The 17,676-nt window shown below is 38.7% G+C and overlaps 2 protein-coding genes and 4 pseudogenes across 3 annotated transcripts; 5 read left to right on the top strand and 1 right to left on the bottom strand.

Moving 5' to 3' along the window:
• The first annotated feature begins 210 nt into the window (after nucleotides 1-210).
• LOC148693882 (disease resistance protein RPV1 pseudogene) lies at nucleotides 211-2,000 on the top strand (annotated as a pseudogene).
• A 2,821-nt stretch (nucleotides 2,001-4,821) lies between these two features.
• On the top strand, nucleotides 4,822-7,262 carry LOC148693881 (epoxide hydrolase 3-like). The gene is made up of 6 exons (XM_088677795.1): nucleotides 4,822-4,981; nucleotides 5,074-5,288; nucleotides 5,624-5,735; nucleotides 5,841-5,896; nucleotides 5,984-6,219; nucleotides 6,351-7,262. The coding sequence occupies exons 1-6, from the start codon at nucleotides 4,912-4,914 to the stop codon at nucleotides 6,595-6,597; spliced, it is 936 nt and encodes a 311-aa protein (XP_088533921.1). The 5' UTR covers nucleotides 4,822-4,911; the 3' UTR covers nucleotides 6,598-7,262.
• A 2,251-nt stretch (nucleotides 7,263-9,513) lies between these two features.
• LOC148693880 (toll/interleukin-1 receptor-like protein pseudogene) lies at nucleotides 9,514-10,351 on the top strand (annotated as a pseudogene).
• Nucleotides 10,075-14,545, top strand: LOC148693878 (TMV resistance protein N-like). Of its 2 annotated transcripts, XM_088677794.1 has the most exons (5): nucleotides 10,075-10,208; nucleotides 11,200-12,269; nucleotides 12,403-12,684; nucleotides 12,814-13,656; nucleotides 13,733-14,545. In XM_088677794.1, exons 2-5 carry the CDS (start codon nucleotides 12,144-12,146, stop codon nucleotides 14,342-14,344), a joined length of 1,863 nt encoding a protein of 620 aa, XP_088533920.1. In that variant the 5' UTR covers nucleotides 10,075-10,208; nucleotides 11,200-12,143; the 3' UTR covers nucleotides 14,345-14,545. The 2 variants fall into 2 exon arrangements, with proteins under 2 accessions (XP_088533920.1, XP_088533919.1); XM_088677793.1 differs by lacking the exons at nucleotides 10,075-10,208; nucleotides 11,200-12,269.
• On the top strand, nucleotides 11,372-12,137 carry LOC148693879 (disease resistance protein RUN1 pseudogene; annotated as a pseudogene).
• A 1,258-nt stretch (nucleotides 14,546-15,803) lies between the features above and the next one.
• On the bottom strand, nucleotides 15,804-17,387 carry LOC148693877 (protein RTF1 homolog pseudogene; annotated as a pseudogene).
• Nucleotides 17,388-17,676: the final 289 nt, after the last annotated feature.

Raw genomic sequence — 17,676 nt, 5'->3', positions numbered from 1 at the left:
ATTCTTTTTAAAAATTAATAAAGAGCATGGGTCAACGGGTCATCCATCAACAAGTCTTGCCGTGAGATCAAATGTAGAAGGAAATTTCCACAAATGTCTATTTGTAAATGTTAAAATCCATATTGTTAAAATCGAACTTTATTGTTAAAATCGCCATTCACCAAACAACCTTCGGACGAGCTAGCTGTGTGTTATATATCCATTTCAATTATCCTAAAGAAAATCAAAGAAATGGATAACTGGCGGAAATTAGTGGCGCTGTCAATTATGGTGCTGGTATGTGGTTGCTTAGAGTCCTACCACTTTGCTGTCCTCGTTTTCATCCTCTTCTCCATCGGCCTTGTCTTTCGCCAAATGAACATCTCAGTCCCCGATGAAGCCTCATCTTCATCATCCTCCGCCTCCTTGTCCTCCTCCTCATCTTTCTCCTTCTTGAAAGGTTCACTCTACGAAGTGTTCATAAGCTTCAGAGGTGAAGACACACGTAAAAACTTCACGGGCCACCTCCATGAAGCATTAACAAAGGCTGGAATCAACGCCTTTATTGACGACGAAGAACTAAGAAGAGGAGAAGATATAACTACCGAACTTGTGCGGGTAATTCAGGGTTCTAGGATCTCTATCATTGTCTTCTCAAGACGGTACGCGGACTCCAGCTGGTGCCTCGAAGAGCTGGTTAAGATCATGGAGTGTAAAACAACGCTGGGGCAATTAGTTTTGCCGATATTATATGACGTTGATCCTTTGCATGTCAGGAAACAGACTGGTAGTTTTGCACAATCGTTTCTGAAACATACAGATGAAAAGAAGGCAGGAAGGTGGATGACTGCTCTTACTGAAGCTTCGAATTTGTCTGGCTGGGTTCTCAATAACACTTTGGACAGGTACTTACTAATTTCTCTTTCATTTTATTTTACATAATTTATTCACCATCATGTACTATTATGTACTGTTTTTCAATATTAGGCCTCTTTAATTATGAATGTTTGAGAAGTTCAACAAAATTAAGGGCAATGAAAGATTTGATTCAGCCAAACTTCGTGAGCGCAGCTTAAATTAGTTAACATATATTTTTCCTTGAAAATCCATGGTACTCGTGATTAATAATATGCTTTAGTTTTATTATTTAGTCTTGTAGTTGTATAACAATCTTAATTTTCCTTCTCAACTTGACTAATGCCAGGAATGAAGCAAAGTTTATCGGGATGATTACTAATGAAGTCAGTACGAAGCTGAACAACACATACTTAAATGTAGTGAAATACCAAGTAGGAATAGAATCTCGAGTTAAAGATACTAGTAATTATTTAGGTGTCGGAGATTCGGATGATGTTCGCATGATTGGAATTTCAGGTATGGGTGGAATAGGTAAAACAACAATTGCTAAAGCCATTTATAACCAATTTTGTGACAAGTTTGAAGGTAAGAGTTTCCTTGAAAACATGAGGGGAAAGAACCTAGTTAACTTGCAAAACCAACTTCTTTATGATATCTTGCAAACTAAGACAAAAGTAAGCAGTATTGCCAAAGGGACCGCCTTGGTAGGGAAAAGATTTCGATGCTTAAGAGTACTTGTCATCTTGGATGATGTAGATGATGTGAAGCAACTAGACGAATTAGTTGTAAATCGCCATTCTTTTGGTCTGGGGAGCAGAATTATCATAACAACAAGAAATGAACATGTGTTAAATGAATTTGCAGTTGATTTGATATATCGGTCACAAGGAATGGAACGAGAAGAAGCTCTTGAGCTTTTTAGTTGGCATGCTATCAGAAGTAGTTGTTGTCCTAGAAAATATCTGAACCTCGCAAGAGAAGTTGTCGATTACTGTGGAGGACTGCCATTAGCTCTTCAAGTTTTAGGCTCTACCCTGTTCAAAGGAAGCATAGGAGAATGGGACATGTACCAAACGTCATCTTCAATTTGGAGGGCGGCGACTATGTCCATGTTATTGTACAAATCCAAGTACAACACAGTGAGACTGAGCTCATCAGGGTGACAAAAACAGGGGTACGTCTAGTATCTGACAAACTTATTAGCTTCGAATCTTTGTTTTTTCTTAAGGGTTCAATCCCTTATGATGAGGCCATCTACAAATTATCTTTCAATTATGATGATGATGATTCTGCTTCTGATGATGATTATTATTATGGTGATTATATATGACGATGATGATTCTGATTCTGATGATGATGGTTATGGTGATTATGATGATGATGATTATGATGACGACACAATTCATAGACCTTCCAAAAGATTGACGTTTAACTCAGTAACACAGGCGAACAAGAATGGAGTTCCAAAAGGAGAAAAGCAGAAAAGACTTGAGCAGCAACTCCCAGGTTCCCAGCCTGTTAAATTGATACTCAATGATTGTAAGAGATTGTGTAATGTTCACGAATCGATTGGAGATCTGAAGAGTCTTGCTTTGGTAAATTTAGAAGGCTGCAAAATGCTTAACGATCTCCCGAGAAGTTTCTATAAGTTGAAAACTACTGAAATTCTTGTTCTTATAGGATGTTCAAGATTCCAAATCTTGTCTGAGGACTTGGGAGAAATGGCATCCTTGAGAACACTTCTTGCAGATGAGACGGCTATAACAAAAGTACCATCTTCCACCTTACAACTGGAGAAGCTCGAGTACTTCTCTTTGTGTAACTTGAGGTGGTCTTGTAAAAAACCTATTTGGACTTAACTAGTTGTGATAATGGAGAAGTTTTAAATATATATGTTGATAATACAATTTTATAAGAGTTTGAATACGTGAATAAGCTAATGTCCTATTATTGTGGTAACACATTCTGAATACTGGATATAACCACCTCCCCCACAATAGCACAACTCCACTACTTCATGTTTATCGGGATTTAGTGCAACGGGACATAAACCACCTTTCCATAATGGATGGAAGTTGGCTGCCATTGGCACTACATATGGAGGAACTCCCTGCTCACTAAGAGATACCATTCTACGATAAAGGGTTCTACCACCATAAGAATATAAGGTCTCACGTGAGTAGAAGAGTTTCGTGAAACATTGACAATGTCTTCTTCAGGTAATTCACTTCGATTCTTCTTCATGATGTGATTAGAGTTTCCAGTTAAGGTATTTCCTAAAGAAGCTAAAGTTTAGTTATCAAAATTGTTGTTAAGAGTTAGTTATAGTTTGTTAGAGAGTTTTGTATATTGTTAGTTTGGTTAAGGGCATTAGTGTAATCTGCAAGAAAGCTCACAAGTATATATAATAAACATTGTTGTAATTATTCATTGTATTGAATGAAAGAGGAATATTCAGTTTCTATATTTACAGTAGGTCTTTGAAGTTACCTCATTCGTTAATGGGCATGCACGCATTAATAAAATTACGTCTTGGTGGCTGCAATTTAAAGGAAATTCCTAACGATATCAGGAGTCTATATTGTTTATGACACATCCGACTCTGATATTTCCCGAACACCAGGGTAGGCACGTGCTGGCCGACACCCGAAGGTGACGAAGCCATATTAGAATGCATGAGAACAACGAATATGAATAAAAGTTATGAATTAAAATACAATGATTATGCAAATGAGGAACATGTTCAAAGCATACAACTAATCTAGAACACTAAAAAGAAAATAATATAAAATTTAATGAATAAGAGAATGGGTCCTACACCGAGAGGACTCGAAAATGCTGAAACGGAAGTGCCTTAACGTCAGGATTGTACGCCTCAATTCTAAGTCCTAAGGGGGGCGCAAAACAAACATGAGTGGACCAAGTTGATATATATATATATATAATACTGAAACAGTTATCAACATATTAACCCTCAAAGTTTTATGAAAACATCAATAGCATAATATGTAATAGGTTTCCGAAACCCTAGCATGCCATAAAACCTTTCATAAAATATATCTATAATATAGTGGGCTAAATAGTGGTATCCAATAATAATATATCCCGGCCCAATGCCAGCTCCATGTTTCTCGGCCCGAAGCCAGAGATTATTTCGCTCGGCCCGCAACCAACTACCATATCCCTCGCCCGTTGGCAGAACAACGACCATTAGATAGGCACAAAACCGTTAAACATAGTCTTTCCAAACATAGGTACATATATCTCGAAACATCTTCATAGTATAAAGTCATCCATCATCTATATAATAAAGAAGTGTGTAAAAACATGTTCTAAATAGCATATAGTCATCCATCATATATACTACAAAGAACATCAGTTTGATAAAATATGATATTCCAAAATATTCGCAGTAAGCATAATATCTCATAAAACGTAATCATTAAATCATGCTCAATTAGAGATAAGAATGTAAGTTGGCAATCCCTCTCATATATAAATCAAGTAATGGTTGATGCATTTGCATAACTATGTAGCCGTCACATACTGAAACATTCCTTATTCTTTTTGTTCATTCTCGAACCCAATAAATCCAATCAAACAGGAGACAAAATACATCCAAATCACAAAGTTAGCACGATTACCTTTGGATGACACAGATATCAAACGTCGTCTTCAATTTGAAGGGCGGCGACTCTGTCATTCTTATTATACTAGTCAAAGATAATCCAACAGTGCCAGATACAAGCAATAGAGTTGAGGGATTCAAGGGCAAAATCTGAAAAGATCCTGCCTTTTTTAGGAAAAGACAATAAACACGCTGAGTCAAACTCGGTCTGCCGCGAGATCAGAGTATGTCCTGTGTGAGAAAGGCAGCGATCTATAGTTTTACAGAAACTGCATTGAACGACATGGCGTTTTGGTATTAATATTTGCAAGTCCAAACATTATCTACGTGTCATTAAGACAGGAAATTTCATTAATTTGCAAGTCCAAACATTGTCTCGTCGGAAATAAAACTGAACTCTCTCTCTCTTGTTCGTACACATTGTCTAGCCTGATAAACGACCTGAAATGGAGCAAATCCAGCACAAGTACGTAACCGTACAAGGCCTGAAGCTCCACGTCGCCGACATCGGAACAGGTCAGATTGTCTTCCTCCCCACTTCCTCGTCCGCACACCATTTATTATTCTTAATATAATCGATCCCGTCTTTTTTTTTTTGTTTATCATAGGCTCCAATGTGGTCGTGTTCCTGCACGGTTTCCCGGAAATTTGGTACTCGTGGCGGCACCACATGATTGCGGTAGCCAACGCCGGCTTCCGGGCCATCGCTCCCGACTACCGCGGATACGGACTATCCGACCCGCCTCCCCAATCCGAGAAGACCTCGTACCGTGACCTCGCCAGTGACATCCTTGGAATTCTTGATTCCCTTGCTATTCCCAAGGTACTTGTTAGAAAGAATCCTTGTCTCCGGATTCTTCTCCTTAATTATTAATTCCGATTAATTTTTTTTAATTACACAAGTCTTTCTCCCTTTTGTTTTGGTAGAAGTTGAGAGAAACTTATATATGATGAGATGTCATTGTTATGCATGTCGGCGAATAATTAGTTTGGGATGTGATTCAGTGGCATCTCCAAAATCGCAGCGAATAACTAGTGGAATAAGGCTTTGTTGTTGTTGTAATCGAAGTAGAATTCAAAGTATCACTACACATAAGAGCTAATTGGTAATTATATTCACGATTTAAGGCTCTAAAAATTGTATTCAAATCTGCATAGGTTTTCCTAATTGCAAAAGATTTTGGAGTTCGGGTGGCGACATTATTTTCCCTTCTGCACGCGGAGAGGGTCTTCGGCGTTGTAACAATGGGAGCGCCAATCATGCCACCAGGCAGTCGCAATTCCTTGGGCGCTTCGTGGCCCCGTTAGCTGTTAGCTGGCTTAGGCACCTGCTTATTCTAGATCTACTAAAGCAGGTTATTATAGTAAGAAAGAGGCCCTCGTAGAATCGATAAATCTCTCCAAGAAGGTCTCTACATTTCAAGATGGCAGGTGTGCATTTACCTTATTACATGTTCTATACTTTTGCAAGCATGATTTGCTTGCGAGTTTTGCAACTAACTATTACCTCTGTTGCAGGAACCTGGACGGGCAGAGGCTGATTTTGGGCGCCTTGATGCGAAAACAGTTGTTCGTAATGTTTACATCCTTTTCTCCAGAAGCGAAATACCAATAGCTGCAGAAGACCAGGAGATTATGGACCTCGTGGATCCATCTAAGCCTCTTCCCCCTTGGTTCAGTGAGGAAGATCTTGCAGCATATGGAGCTTTGTATGAGAAATCAGGTTTCCGAACTGCGCTACAAGTTCCATACAGGTAATGCAGTTGATGAAAGTGGTTTATGCTGTCATATACTCCTAACTGTTGATGGAAACTAACTAATGTGGAACGATCGCACCTAGCATTCGACCAAGTTGTAACCACATTTAAGGATTACACATTGATAGGGCAATTAGAGACGAGTTCGCTGTATCAGATCCAGTAGTTAAAGCTCCGGCACTTCTTATAAGGGGAGGCAAGGATTATTCGAACAAATTTCCAGGGATAGAGGATTACATAAACAGTGGAAAGGTCAAAGAGTTTGCCCCTAATTCAGAGATTGTATTTCTTCCCAAAGGAACGCATTTTGTTCAAGAACAGTCGCCTGACGAGGTCAATCAGCTGATCCTCACCTTCCTCGGAAGGCACATTTGAAACGCTAATGCTTTGCGTGAAGATTGCCAGAGATGAACTGAGATTTGTCTTGGGAAAAAGATGCATGTGATGTGAAACTGCCGGTAATGTAGTGGCAACGAATCTTATGCAGAAGGCAAACTTTGTAATTCTGTTGTGGCATGTAACGTTTCTCGTTCCATTCTTGGCAATAAGCTAACCTTGTGTCTAATACTGAAACAGCAGCCATCCTCAACATTCATCTCCCAGATATGAATATCTTCGTCCCCATGGCAAAACACTACGAGGCATAACATGCCTCGACTCTCACATACAAACTTGTCAAGGTGTACAGGCAGCTTAACCTCATCAATTTCTATGAAACATTTCTCAAAAACTTCACAACCATAACAAGCACTACTAGATTATTGCCGTTGTACGCCAACAGATCCAACGCCATAATGCCACCAATACGCCTGCCCGGTACAACGTTCCTTTGTAAGGAAAACCTGGACGACGAAAGGTGTCATTGCAGTAGACGTCGAATTCTGGCGGGGAGCTGGAGCAACCGATTGCCTGGTGTATGGATTGCAAATGATGTAGTAATCTCTCAATGCTTGTTCATCACAAGGCGGAAATCCCCAGCGGTATAAAACTAGTCATTGTACAAGGTTAATACATCCTTCATCAATCATGTTTTGGATCAATATTGGGGGCTCCAATTCGTCCAACAATGAGGATAATTACACTAAATTTATCTGAATTACGAAAAAATGATTCAAAATTGGGTGCAAAGCATTGAAGCACACAACACTAGCCAATTTGGTTGAATCAAGGTCCACATAAAGTCACTGAATTTAAGTTCTTGTACAATTTAAGAAGTCCTGCTTATAAACCCAAGCGTTTCGGAATTAATGTTAATGATGCAAAGTGGAGACTGATCTTAATCCAAGTGCGAAAGAGAAAATACAATAATAAAAATTAAATGGCCACCTACAGTTAGTTTGAGACCACAAACAGTTAGTTTACATCTAGTAGTCAATTCAAGACAATCTGTTAAAACTGACATGTCCTAAATCACATAGTACTCAGGTGAATCGAACGAAACATTAATTTCTAAAGATAGGCACCGTATTTGCTTAGTGGGTGTGCATAAAATTATGTTTTGTCCTCTCACGTGCTTAACACATGTCAATTTTACAGGTCCTTTAATGGAATGTGTTGAATTAGCTAACAGATATAAACACATGACCAATTTGGCCAAATTGAAAACACATTATTAACTTAGCTAATGAAGTAAAACACAGTGACCATTTTGACATTTAAGCCAAAGAAAAATTATGGGGAAAACAAAAAGAACAAATGTTAATTACAACGAAAGCAAGACGTTTTCAGTAAGCTATTATTCTTCGTATACAAGTGTATGGTCTCTGACATGCTTAAAAATGGTGGGAAAAGAAAAATGAAAGATACAAAAGAATAGAGTAACAGAGGGAAGTAAAAAATAATACAAAGCAAACAGACCTGCAGTAAGCCCAACATGGCGTGCCTAATCCCGGTTATATGAGCGTTGTGGAGTCAGGAAAACAACCATTTTATATCCCCGTCATTGTAATAACTACAAGTTGTGGTTTAATGAAGTCTGAGAAAAAAGAAACGGCAACGAAGTTATGGTTATGATGAATTTTTTTACCTCAAATATAACTCCAGATTAAGGTTACTCCGTTAAAGAAATTTTTTGACTCCATCAAAGTGTTAGATTCTTTTTAACTAAGGTTATTTCATGCCAAAAATTGGTTGGATTGCCTTTTCATTTCAATTTTATCTAACAAACATTGTTTTGTTTCCTTCAAAATTTTAATGAGCAATTCAATGGTGACGGGGTCATGGGTCAATGGGTCATCCATCAACAAGTCTTCCCGTGAAACTTCCACAAATGTATCAACAAGGAAACTTCCACCATATAATATGGTGATGGAGACATGGATCAACGGACCCGTATGCATAAAAATAAATAAAAATAAAAAATAAAAATTGAAGAAAACGTTTTTTAGGGGATAAGAAAATGGATTCTCAAAGATACAATGGCTTTGTCATTTGGATAATGGGTTACGCATGGCAACGGAATAGTGTTAAAAATTATATGGTCATCTCTCGAGAGTTATTTGGTCATCTCAAGATTTGTGAGTTTTATTGTTTGGTTAACTTAAAAGAACAATGAAATTTAAATACGAAATTTATTATTTATAAACTTTCGCTCATGAAAATTTAGAAATGACACATATTTACATGGAATTTAAACTTGGAAATTGAGATCCCAAATTCCAAGTTTTTTTCAACGCGAAAATTCTAAATTTCTATGTTTATAAATTTAAATAAGAAATTAGTGCATATCAATTTATAAATTATAACTTTTGTCAAAATTTCAAGTTCATTTTTCTTATCCAAACATAGGGTTATTGCTTCATTCTAAATTGCTCTCCTTGTTACGTTGTGGCTGTGACCCTCCCTTTGATTTTTAATTTCAACAACCAGACACATTTGGGCCCAGCGGCATGTTTGCAGCAGCCCAAGGCCCAAGGGTTTCCTCCTTTACTTTTGCATATTTTTCTCTGTTTCCAAAACCCTAGCCCTCTAACCGTGCCCCCTTCCTCCTCTTTTTCGTTTGAACTTTTTGCAGCCGCTGCTACTTGGAGCCACAGAGACCACCGAGAGAGAGAGAACATCCATTGGAGACAACATCAAGTTTCTTCTGGTCCTCTCCTTGGATATTAACTGCACCCTGAACCCCAATCAAGTTGGAAATGCCGGCCCTCTGCAGCAGAGAGACGATCCGTTTGCATTCCAACGAAATGCTAGAGAGCATGTGATCGTAGGTTCAATTGGGGTTGCGGCGGCGCTAATTCTGAGATTTCCTTCCCTCACGTGGTCAATTGGAGTAGAAAAAAAATCAAAGAAATGGATAACTGGCTGAAATTAGTGACGCTGTCAATCATGGTGCTGGTATGTGGTTGCTTAGAGTCCTACCACTTTGCTGTCCTCGTCTTCCTCCTCTTCTCTATCGGCCTTGTCTTTCGCCAAATGAACATCTCGGTCCCCGATGAAGCCTCCTCTTCATCATCCTCCACCACCTCGTCCTCCTCGTCTTCCATCTCGGTCCCCGATGAAGCCTCCTCTTCATCATCCTCCACCTCCTTGTCCTCCTCGTCGAAGGGTTCGCTCTACGATGTGTTCATAAGCTTCAGAGGCGAAGACACACGTAAAAGCTTCACAAGCCACCTCTATAAAGCATTGACAAATGCCGGAGTCCACGCCTTTATTGACGACGAAGAACTAACAAGAGGAGAAAATATAACTACCCACCTAGTGCGGGCAATCCAAGGTTCTAAGATCTCTCTCATCGTCTTCTCAATACGGTACGCGGACTCTAGCTGGTGCCTCGAGGAGCTGGTTAAGATCATGGAGTGTAAAACAACGCTGGGGCAATTAGTTTTGCCGATATTCTATCAAGTTGATCCTTCGGATGTCAGGAAACAGAAAGGTCCTTTTGCGCAATCGTTTCTGAAACATACAGATAAAAAGAATGTAGCGAGGTGGAGAGCTGCTCTTACTCATGCTGCAAATTTGGCTGGCTGGGTTGCCGGGAATCATGGGTACGGTTAAAATTTAATTTTAGTCCTTGATATTAATCACCTCATTTATTAATTATATTTAAAGTTTTAATTATTATTTTCATTTCCTTCATCATAATATATTTTGTTGTAAAAATTTAAATAAACTAATTTTTGTTATGCAATATATCTTGATCAGGTATATTAAATTTAATATAATACATCTCTGTGCATGCATTTTAGTATATATATTTCGGTACAAACATGTCGGTACGTTAATTTAATATAATACATTTTTGTGCATACATTTCGTTACACACATTTAAGTGCATTAATTTAATATAATACATTTTAATGTATACAATTCGGTTCATACATTTCAGTACATATATTTTAGGTACATTAACTGAGTCTTTTAAGTTTAAAAAATGCTAAATAAAATTAATAAATTAAAAAACTTTTTTCGATAAAAAAATAAATTAAAATGTGTATATTAATAAAATCAAATATTTAATGGGATACGTTGAATAAAATACACAATAATTAATTTGAATTAAGAACATATCAATGGACTATAATCAATATGTAGTTTAACACTAGGTTTTTATAAAATTTCAATTTTTTTCAAGGATTAAAGTTAAAAAGCCCCTCCGAATCTGTGGAACATAAAATAAAATAAAGGAAAACCTTTCCCTTCTTCAGACCATGTTTATACATACAACTGTGAATTCTTAAACCTCTCTTAATAAATTCATACAATAAAGCTAAACTGTTAAGGCTACACTAATCACAGCAGGGAAGCCGCCGGCGAATGGCTGCGGTAGGAAGGGGATGCTGGGTTCTGTTTGTTTGTGTTTCTTATTTAAATTTAAATTTTACTTGATGTTTGCTAAATTTAAACAAAACATCTCAAAAGAAAAATTGTCTTAAATAAAAATCTCTAGTCATGATAAATAATTTTGTGTATTAGTTCATTTTAGTCTTGTAGTTGTATAACAATCTTCGTTTTGCTTCTAAACTCGACTAATGCCAGGAATGAAGCAAATTTGATCGAACATATTACTAGTAAAGTCCTTGTCAAACTGAACAACACATATTTAGACGTAGCGCCCTACCAAGTCGGAATAGATTCTCGAGTGTTAGATATTAGTAAATATTTAGGCATTGGAGATTCAGATGGTGTTCGCGTGATTGGAATTTCAGGCATGGGTGGAATAGGAAAAACAACGATTGCCAAAGCTGTTTATAACGAATATTATGACAAGTTTGAATGTAAAAGTTTCCTTGAAAAAGTGAGGGAAAAGGCAGTAGAAAAATTGCAAAAACAACTTCTTTCAGATATCTTGCAAATGACCAAGACAAAGGTAAGCAGTGTCGCTGCAGGGACCGCCTTGGTAAGGGAAAGATTTCGACGCTTAAAGGTACTTGTCATATTTGATGATGTAGACGATGTGAAGCAGCTACGCGAATTAGCTGGAAATTGCCGCTCTTTTGGCCTAGGGAGCAGAATTATCATCACAACAAGAAACAAACATATGCTACAAGAATTTGAAGTTGATGAGATATATCCGGCGAAAGGAATGGAACAAGAAGAAGCTCTTGAGCTCCTAAGTTTGCATGCTTTCGGAAGTAAGTATTGTCCGAGTGGATATCTCAAGCTCGCAAGAAAAGTTGTCGATTACTGTGGAGGACTGCCATTGGCTCTTCAAGTTTTAGGTTCGACCCTGTTCAAAAGAAGCATAGGAGAGTGGAAAAGTACATTGGATAAACTGGAAAAAATTCCTCCTGGAAGAATTCATGAACAGCTGAAAATAAGCTATGACGGGCTAGATGATTACGAGAGGGAGATATTCCGCGATATATCTTGTTTCTTTATTGGGATGGACAAGAATGATGTCATGCAAATCTTGGATGGTTGTGGCTTTTCTGCAACGGCAGGAATCGAGGTCCTCCATGGACGGTGCCTTGTAACTGTTAATGATGCACGATTTGCTTCGGGACATGGGCAGAGAAATCGTGCGTGCAGAAAATCCCAAGTATCCTGAAAAACGGAGTAGGTTGTGGCGTCCTGAGGATGTAAAAGCTTTATTGATAGACAATTCTGTAAGTACTTTACCAATTGAACTTTATGTTAAATGCGTAAGGAATAGAAGAGAAGCATATATGTGTACGTAAGCAATCGAACTTTTTTGCATGCAAAACCTTCTCATTATTAGAGCCTGTTTTTGGTTAGCAGGGAACTGAAGAAATTGAAGGACTGTCTTTGAATTTGCCGAGTCATGATGAAGAGACTAGTTTCAGCACTGAGGCATTTACAAATATGAAGAGACTCAGATTGCTCCAACTCAAGTACATTCAGCTCACAGGAGAATATCATTGTCTTTCCAAAAAATTAAAATGGTTGTGCTGGCGTGGATTCCCTCTAAAGTTCATACCAAAAGACATGTGTCAACCAAATATAGTTGCTATTGACATAAGATATAGTAGCCTCAGACAAGTTCTTTGTGAGGAATCCGGGGTAAGTACTAAGTAACCTCAACCAAATTAATATTTTTTTTTTTACTTCTGGTACCGTGCAAAACATCATGCTCTCTTTATCTTCTTTTTGGTTTTTGATTTTGATTTTTAATTTGGTTTTGTCTAACAGTTGCTTGACAAGTTGAAGATTCTAAATCTCAGCCATTCCCATGACCTAACACGATCACCGGACTTTTCAAAACTCCCAAATCTTGAGAAATTGATACTCAAAGGTTGTAAGAGATTGTGTAATGTTCACGAATCGATTGGAGATCTGAAGAGTCTATTTTTGGTAAATTTGGAAGGCTGCAAAATGCTTAAGAATCTCCCCAATACTTTTTATAAGTTGGAATCTGCTAAATTTGTTGTTCTTAAAGGTTGTTCAGAATTCAAAAACTTGTCTGAGGACTTAGGAAAAATGTCATCCTTGACAACTCTTGTTGCAGATGAGACGGCCATAACAGAAGTACCATCTTCCATCGCACGACTGGGGAAGCTTCAGTCCTTATCTCTGCGTAACATGAGGTCGTCTTTGAAGTTACCTCCTTCGTTAATGGGCATGCACGCATTAAGAGAATTAGATCTTAGTGGCGGCAATTTAAAGGAAATTCCTAACGATATCAGGAGTCTATCTTCTTTGGTATCATTACTTCTGGACCGCAATGGTTTCCATAGCCTTCCAAGCTTCAGTAGCCTCTCCAGGCTTCAAAGACTAAGCCTGAATGGTTGCGAAGACCTGGTTGAAATCACTGATGATTTACCACCAAATTTGAGTCTTTTGAGTATGAATGACTGCACAGCACTAGAAAGAATGGCAAATTTATCAGGATGGCCGAGAGTTGTGGCTCTAGATGGTTCCTCCAATCTCATTGAGTTTCAGGGCTTGGACAGGGCGTTAAACACGGGTATGACACTTGGCATGCGAGCGCACAACAGAATCACTGAATTCCTATTCAAGGATAGCACACTACAGGTTCTCTCTCTCTCTCTCTCTCTCTCTCTCTCTCAATGTCATATACCTTATGTAAATCTTGTTGAACATGCTATAGGGATGGACTGGTACTGGATATATTTATCTTCGAGCAAATCATATTCCGACTTGGTTCAATATTGTCAACAAGAAGGGTGACCGAGTCTATTTTCAAGTGCCTCATGAAATCGGTTATAAGTTAAAAGCGTTGGCTGTGTGCTTCTCTTGTCGTCCTTATAAGTTGAACTCTCCTTTGACATATTCCATTTCTGTTATCAATCATACCAAGTGCACTTGCATTCATGCCGATGTATCCGATTTCTATCCGCCTGCTCGCTTGGAAGAATACCTTTGGATGGGACATTTCTCAAACGACGACTTCAAATTGGAGGGCGGCGACTCCGTCCATGTTATTGTACAAGCCCGAGACATTGAGACTGGGTTCATCAGGGTGGAGAAAACAGGGGTACGTCTAGTATCTGACAAACGTATTAACTTCAGCTTTTCGTCTATTCATTACGGTTCCATCTCTTATGATGAGGCCATCAACAAATTGTATGATGATGATCTTGATCATGCCGATCATGACAATGACGACGATCATGCCGATCATGACGATGACGATGATGATGATCATGCCGATCATGATGATGATGACGACAAGGACGACGCTGACGATCATTTATCATAGACCATTAGAGATTGAGGTTTGATACGTGTACAGAGACGGATCAGCTTTCACCTAGTGTGGTTATATTATTTCTTTAAAAATGCATTCACTCAGTGTGGTTAATACCTTTTTATTTTCAACTGTTGCGGTGGTGGTTAATTTCTATCATCAATGCATTTTTAAGTTTTGGAAAAGCAATTTAAAAAAGAAATACTTGAGATATGTCTTCAATGAGCGAGCATTTGGGGACTGGGAGTGGTCGTTTAACGCTTGAGATATGTCTTCTTAAGTCTCTCATTGTTGTTATTTAGGGACTGTGAGTGGTCGTTTAACATTTTGTTTTTAATTTATACTTTTTGTACTTGAGACATGCCAACAATGAACGAGCAAATATCGCTTGTATCAACAAAAACAATGCTGAGTTTCAATTTTGCTCGGCAGCGCTCGAGAAAACATACCGAATTCATCCATCCAGAAAATGACGAAAAGAAATTGTATAAACTTATGACTTATTATTGAAACAACAGTGATCTTATTAAGGTTCTACATATCAAGTCCCACAAGCTGCATTTTGTGATTTCTCTTTAAACAAATAAAACACGCCAATGTTTTTATTCAAAATTAGGAATCAATGCTCGTTATAAAGACCTCAATATGCCATCACACTTACTGCTCGAAGCAAGTGTAATTATAGCTTTAACTTCCAAGTAATATAAGAACTCATTTGGATGTGTTTTTAAAATAACTGAAAGCGCTTTTGATGAAAATAAATCCTGGAAGCGCTTTAGATGTCCTTTTAAAATAACTGAAAGCGCTTTTGATGCAAGTAAATCCTGGAAAAGCACTTAAATGCTTCATGGAAAAACACATAATTAGTGCTTCTTGCAGAAAGCACATAAAGTATTTTGAAACCCAAAAATATTTTCTGTAAAAGCGCTTTCAGCCATTTCAAAAACACATCTAAACAAGCCCTAAAGCTTTTACTTTTGAAGACCAGCACCACCTTTTCAGTTTGTTGGTGAAGATAATGTCTATATCGCCTCTGTGTAGTGGCGTAACCAGGATTTTTACACAATGGGGTCATAATATCAATCAAAAAAGCTTTATAGGGCCATTTCGTCTAGTACCTAGTAGGCATTTGCCAATCCTTATTAACATATGCCTAAAGTTATGTCAACATATGTCAACATCTATTGTTATTTGTAGAGGTTTGTCGAGGATGGATGTAGAATATTGTGAAGTAATGTTGACGACTACCGAGACTTTTTCAACTAAAGTATTCATACAAGAGAGAATAGGATGACAAATATAATAGAAGAAAATAGAAGTAGGAGGAGGAAGTTGTAATTTAGTTTGTCTTAACTGTTTATAGGAGTCAAATACAATATACAAGCAAATATACATGGGGGATTTTGAAGTTGTTGAGATCAAAGACAACCAATGACCTCATGCTGACTCTATCATTGCCTATGTGGCTGTTATTCGGCTCTAGCGCTTTTCAGAGAAGCCCTCTTATTCTCTTGTAGTCGCTAACTGTAAGTGTCAGTGTATGCCTCTGCCCGTCATTCTTTGGGACTCGACACCCAACTGTTGCTTCTATTCGCTGTTTTCTTGCCAGGAACCCTTCCTGAGCTCCTTGTGGCACGCCAAACTTTTGAAGAGCGGCCATTGACATTGGCAGCTCAAAATTGTGCCTTAGATTTGAATCTATTCCAAAATCAAGAGTAGCACTCTTATCAATCAGCTTCCCCGCACCAGCTGCAGCTTCCAGAGCTGCCGCAGTAGCTGCCATACATGCCCATACTGCTCCCACCACTGCTGTTCCGTTACTTTCTATATCTGCCAAGGCTTCATCAGCCTCGGCAATTGCGTCTGCCTCTCCTTTTTGTTCACCGGTCTTTGACACAATAATTCCTTGACCTAGTCCATCTTCTTGAAAAAGGATCATAATTGGCCTCCCCCCGCTTTCAAACCTATATTCTTAGGTTTTAATTCTTTTTGCAACCCTGTTTTTTCTGTTCATCTCAGCAAGCCTAATAGCCATGCTATCTTTCCCCTGTGATTGTCGGCTTGCTAATTGCTGCAATCTTGCCTGAATCCTCTCCACCTCTGCATCATCTTGCTTACTTTTTGCAACTTCTAACTCCCTCCTCAACCGGTTCTTCTCAAGCGCAATGTTTAATGGCCTTGACGAAACAGACTTTTTCTCCTGTATCATCTGCTTCACGGTTACGGCTGAGTTGACAAATGAGTTCTTTTTTTTATGGCATCATCCTTTTCCAACACATCCTCTTTGCTTGGCAACTGGCCACCACTTCTCTCCACCTCTCTAACCCACTGTTTAAACTCCTCCTCCAGCGGCGCGCAGTCGGAAATCATAGCCATCTGCCACCTGCAGCAGAGTTCTCATTGCCCCAAACAACATTTAGATACTTATGTGTGGTTTTGTTCTCTAGTTCGTACTGTCGATCAGGATCTGACGCATCAACATTCCAGACCATGCAGAGCCTGTAGATAGGCCCAGATTTTGACCTCCCAATTCCAACCCTCACAAAGCAACACACAATTAACTCTTCAAAGAACGGATTCATAAACCACTTTGCAAGTTTGACCTTCGAATGGTAATCTCCATTATATCATCAAACGTTAGTCCCTCTGACCTTTCATCGTCACTGTCAATCATTGCGTCATCCCCTGATGATCCTTCATCTTCACTGCGAGACCTACTATCACTGTCACTCTGACTAGAGCTACTCCAACCCACTGTATTCAGGTGTGAGAAATTTTGATAGCTTGAACTTCCTCCTCCAGAAGCATCTTTCAACTTGCGGTAAGCCTCAGGGTATTGCTTCTTCAAACGTTTTGCTCGTAACTCATTCAATGCATCATCCTTGGCAGCTGCCCTGTTAGCAAATCTAGCTGATGAACGAACCTGAGAGTATGGAAGGAGAAATTCCAAAAAGGGGTCCAACTTTGCAGCTGAATCTTTTATGATTAACAAAGCACTATATGGCACTGCTAGATTGAATGTCCCAGCCTGCACTAGAAAACCTGCGAAAGCAAGGAGAGGTCAGTTGCGTGTATTGAAGATTGTACTGCCAACAACTGTGTCAATAATGCTGCTACTAGTTTGTGTACTTGTAAGGAAAAAAATATCATAGGAAGGCAAAGCAAAGTACTAAATCCAGAGGATGCATCATCCCCTTTACCAGCGCCAAAAGGGATTCCTACCACAAACTTCTGCTTGCCAGGAATTTTTTCGATGAGAGCAACTTGCTAGGCGGAGGAGGCTTCAGTTATGTATACAAAGCAATACTTTTCAATGAGAACGTGGCTATCAAGGTATTCAACAG

Source organism: Pyrus communis, chromosome 10 (assembly GCF_041283825.1).
Source record: "Pyrus communis isolate YQ-2024b chromosome 10, ASM4128382v1, whole genome shotgun sequence".
NCBI classification, from domain to species: domain Eukaryota; kingdom Viridiplantae; phylum Streptophyta; class Magnoliopsida; order Rosales; family Rosaceae; genus Pyrus; species Pyrus communis.
The sequence above is the reverse complement of the archived record's forward strand: the minus strand, read 5'-3'. Positions and strand labels throughout refer to the sequence as shown.

Bases quoted from the DNA above. Each gene is read 5' to 3' on its own strand.
- LOC148693881 (XM_088677795.1), top strand. From the start codon at position 4,912: ATGGAGCAAATCCAGCACAAGTACGTAACCGTACAAGGCCTGAAGCTC. The intron at 5,736-5,840 runs GCAGTCGCAATT...AGTAAGAAAGAG, and splicing joins AGCGCCAATCATGCCACCAG to GCCCTCGTAGAATCGATAAA. The intron at 5,897-5,983 runs GTGTGCATTTAC...CCTCTGTTGCAG, and splicing joins TCTACATTTCAAGATGGCAG to GAACCTGGACGGGCAGAGGC.
- LOC148693878 (XM_088677794.1), top strand. From the start codon at position 12,144: ATGATGCACGATTTGCTTCGGGACATGGGCAGAGAAATCGTGCGTGCA. The intron at 12,270-12,402 runs GTAAGTACTTTA...TTTGGTTAGCAG, and splicing joins CTTTATTGATAGACAATTCT to GGAACTGAAGAAATTGAAGG. The intron at 13,657-13,732 runs GTTCTCTCTCTC...AACATGCTATAG, and splicing joins TCAAGGATAGCACACTACAG to GGATGGACTGGTACTGGATA.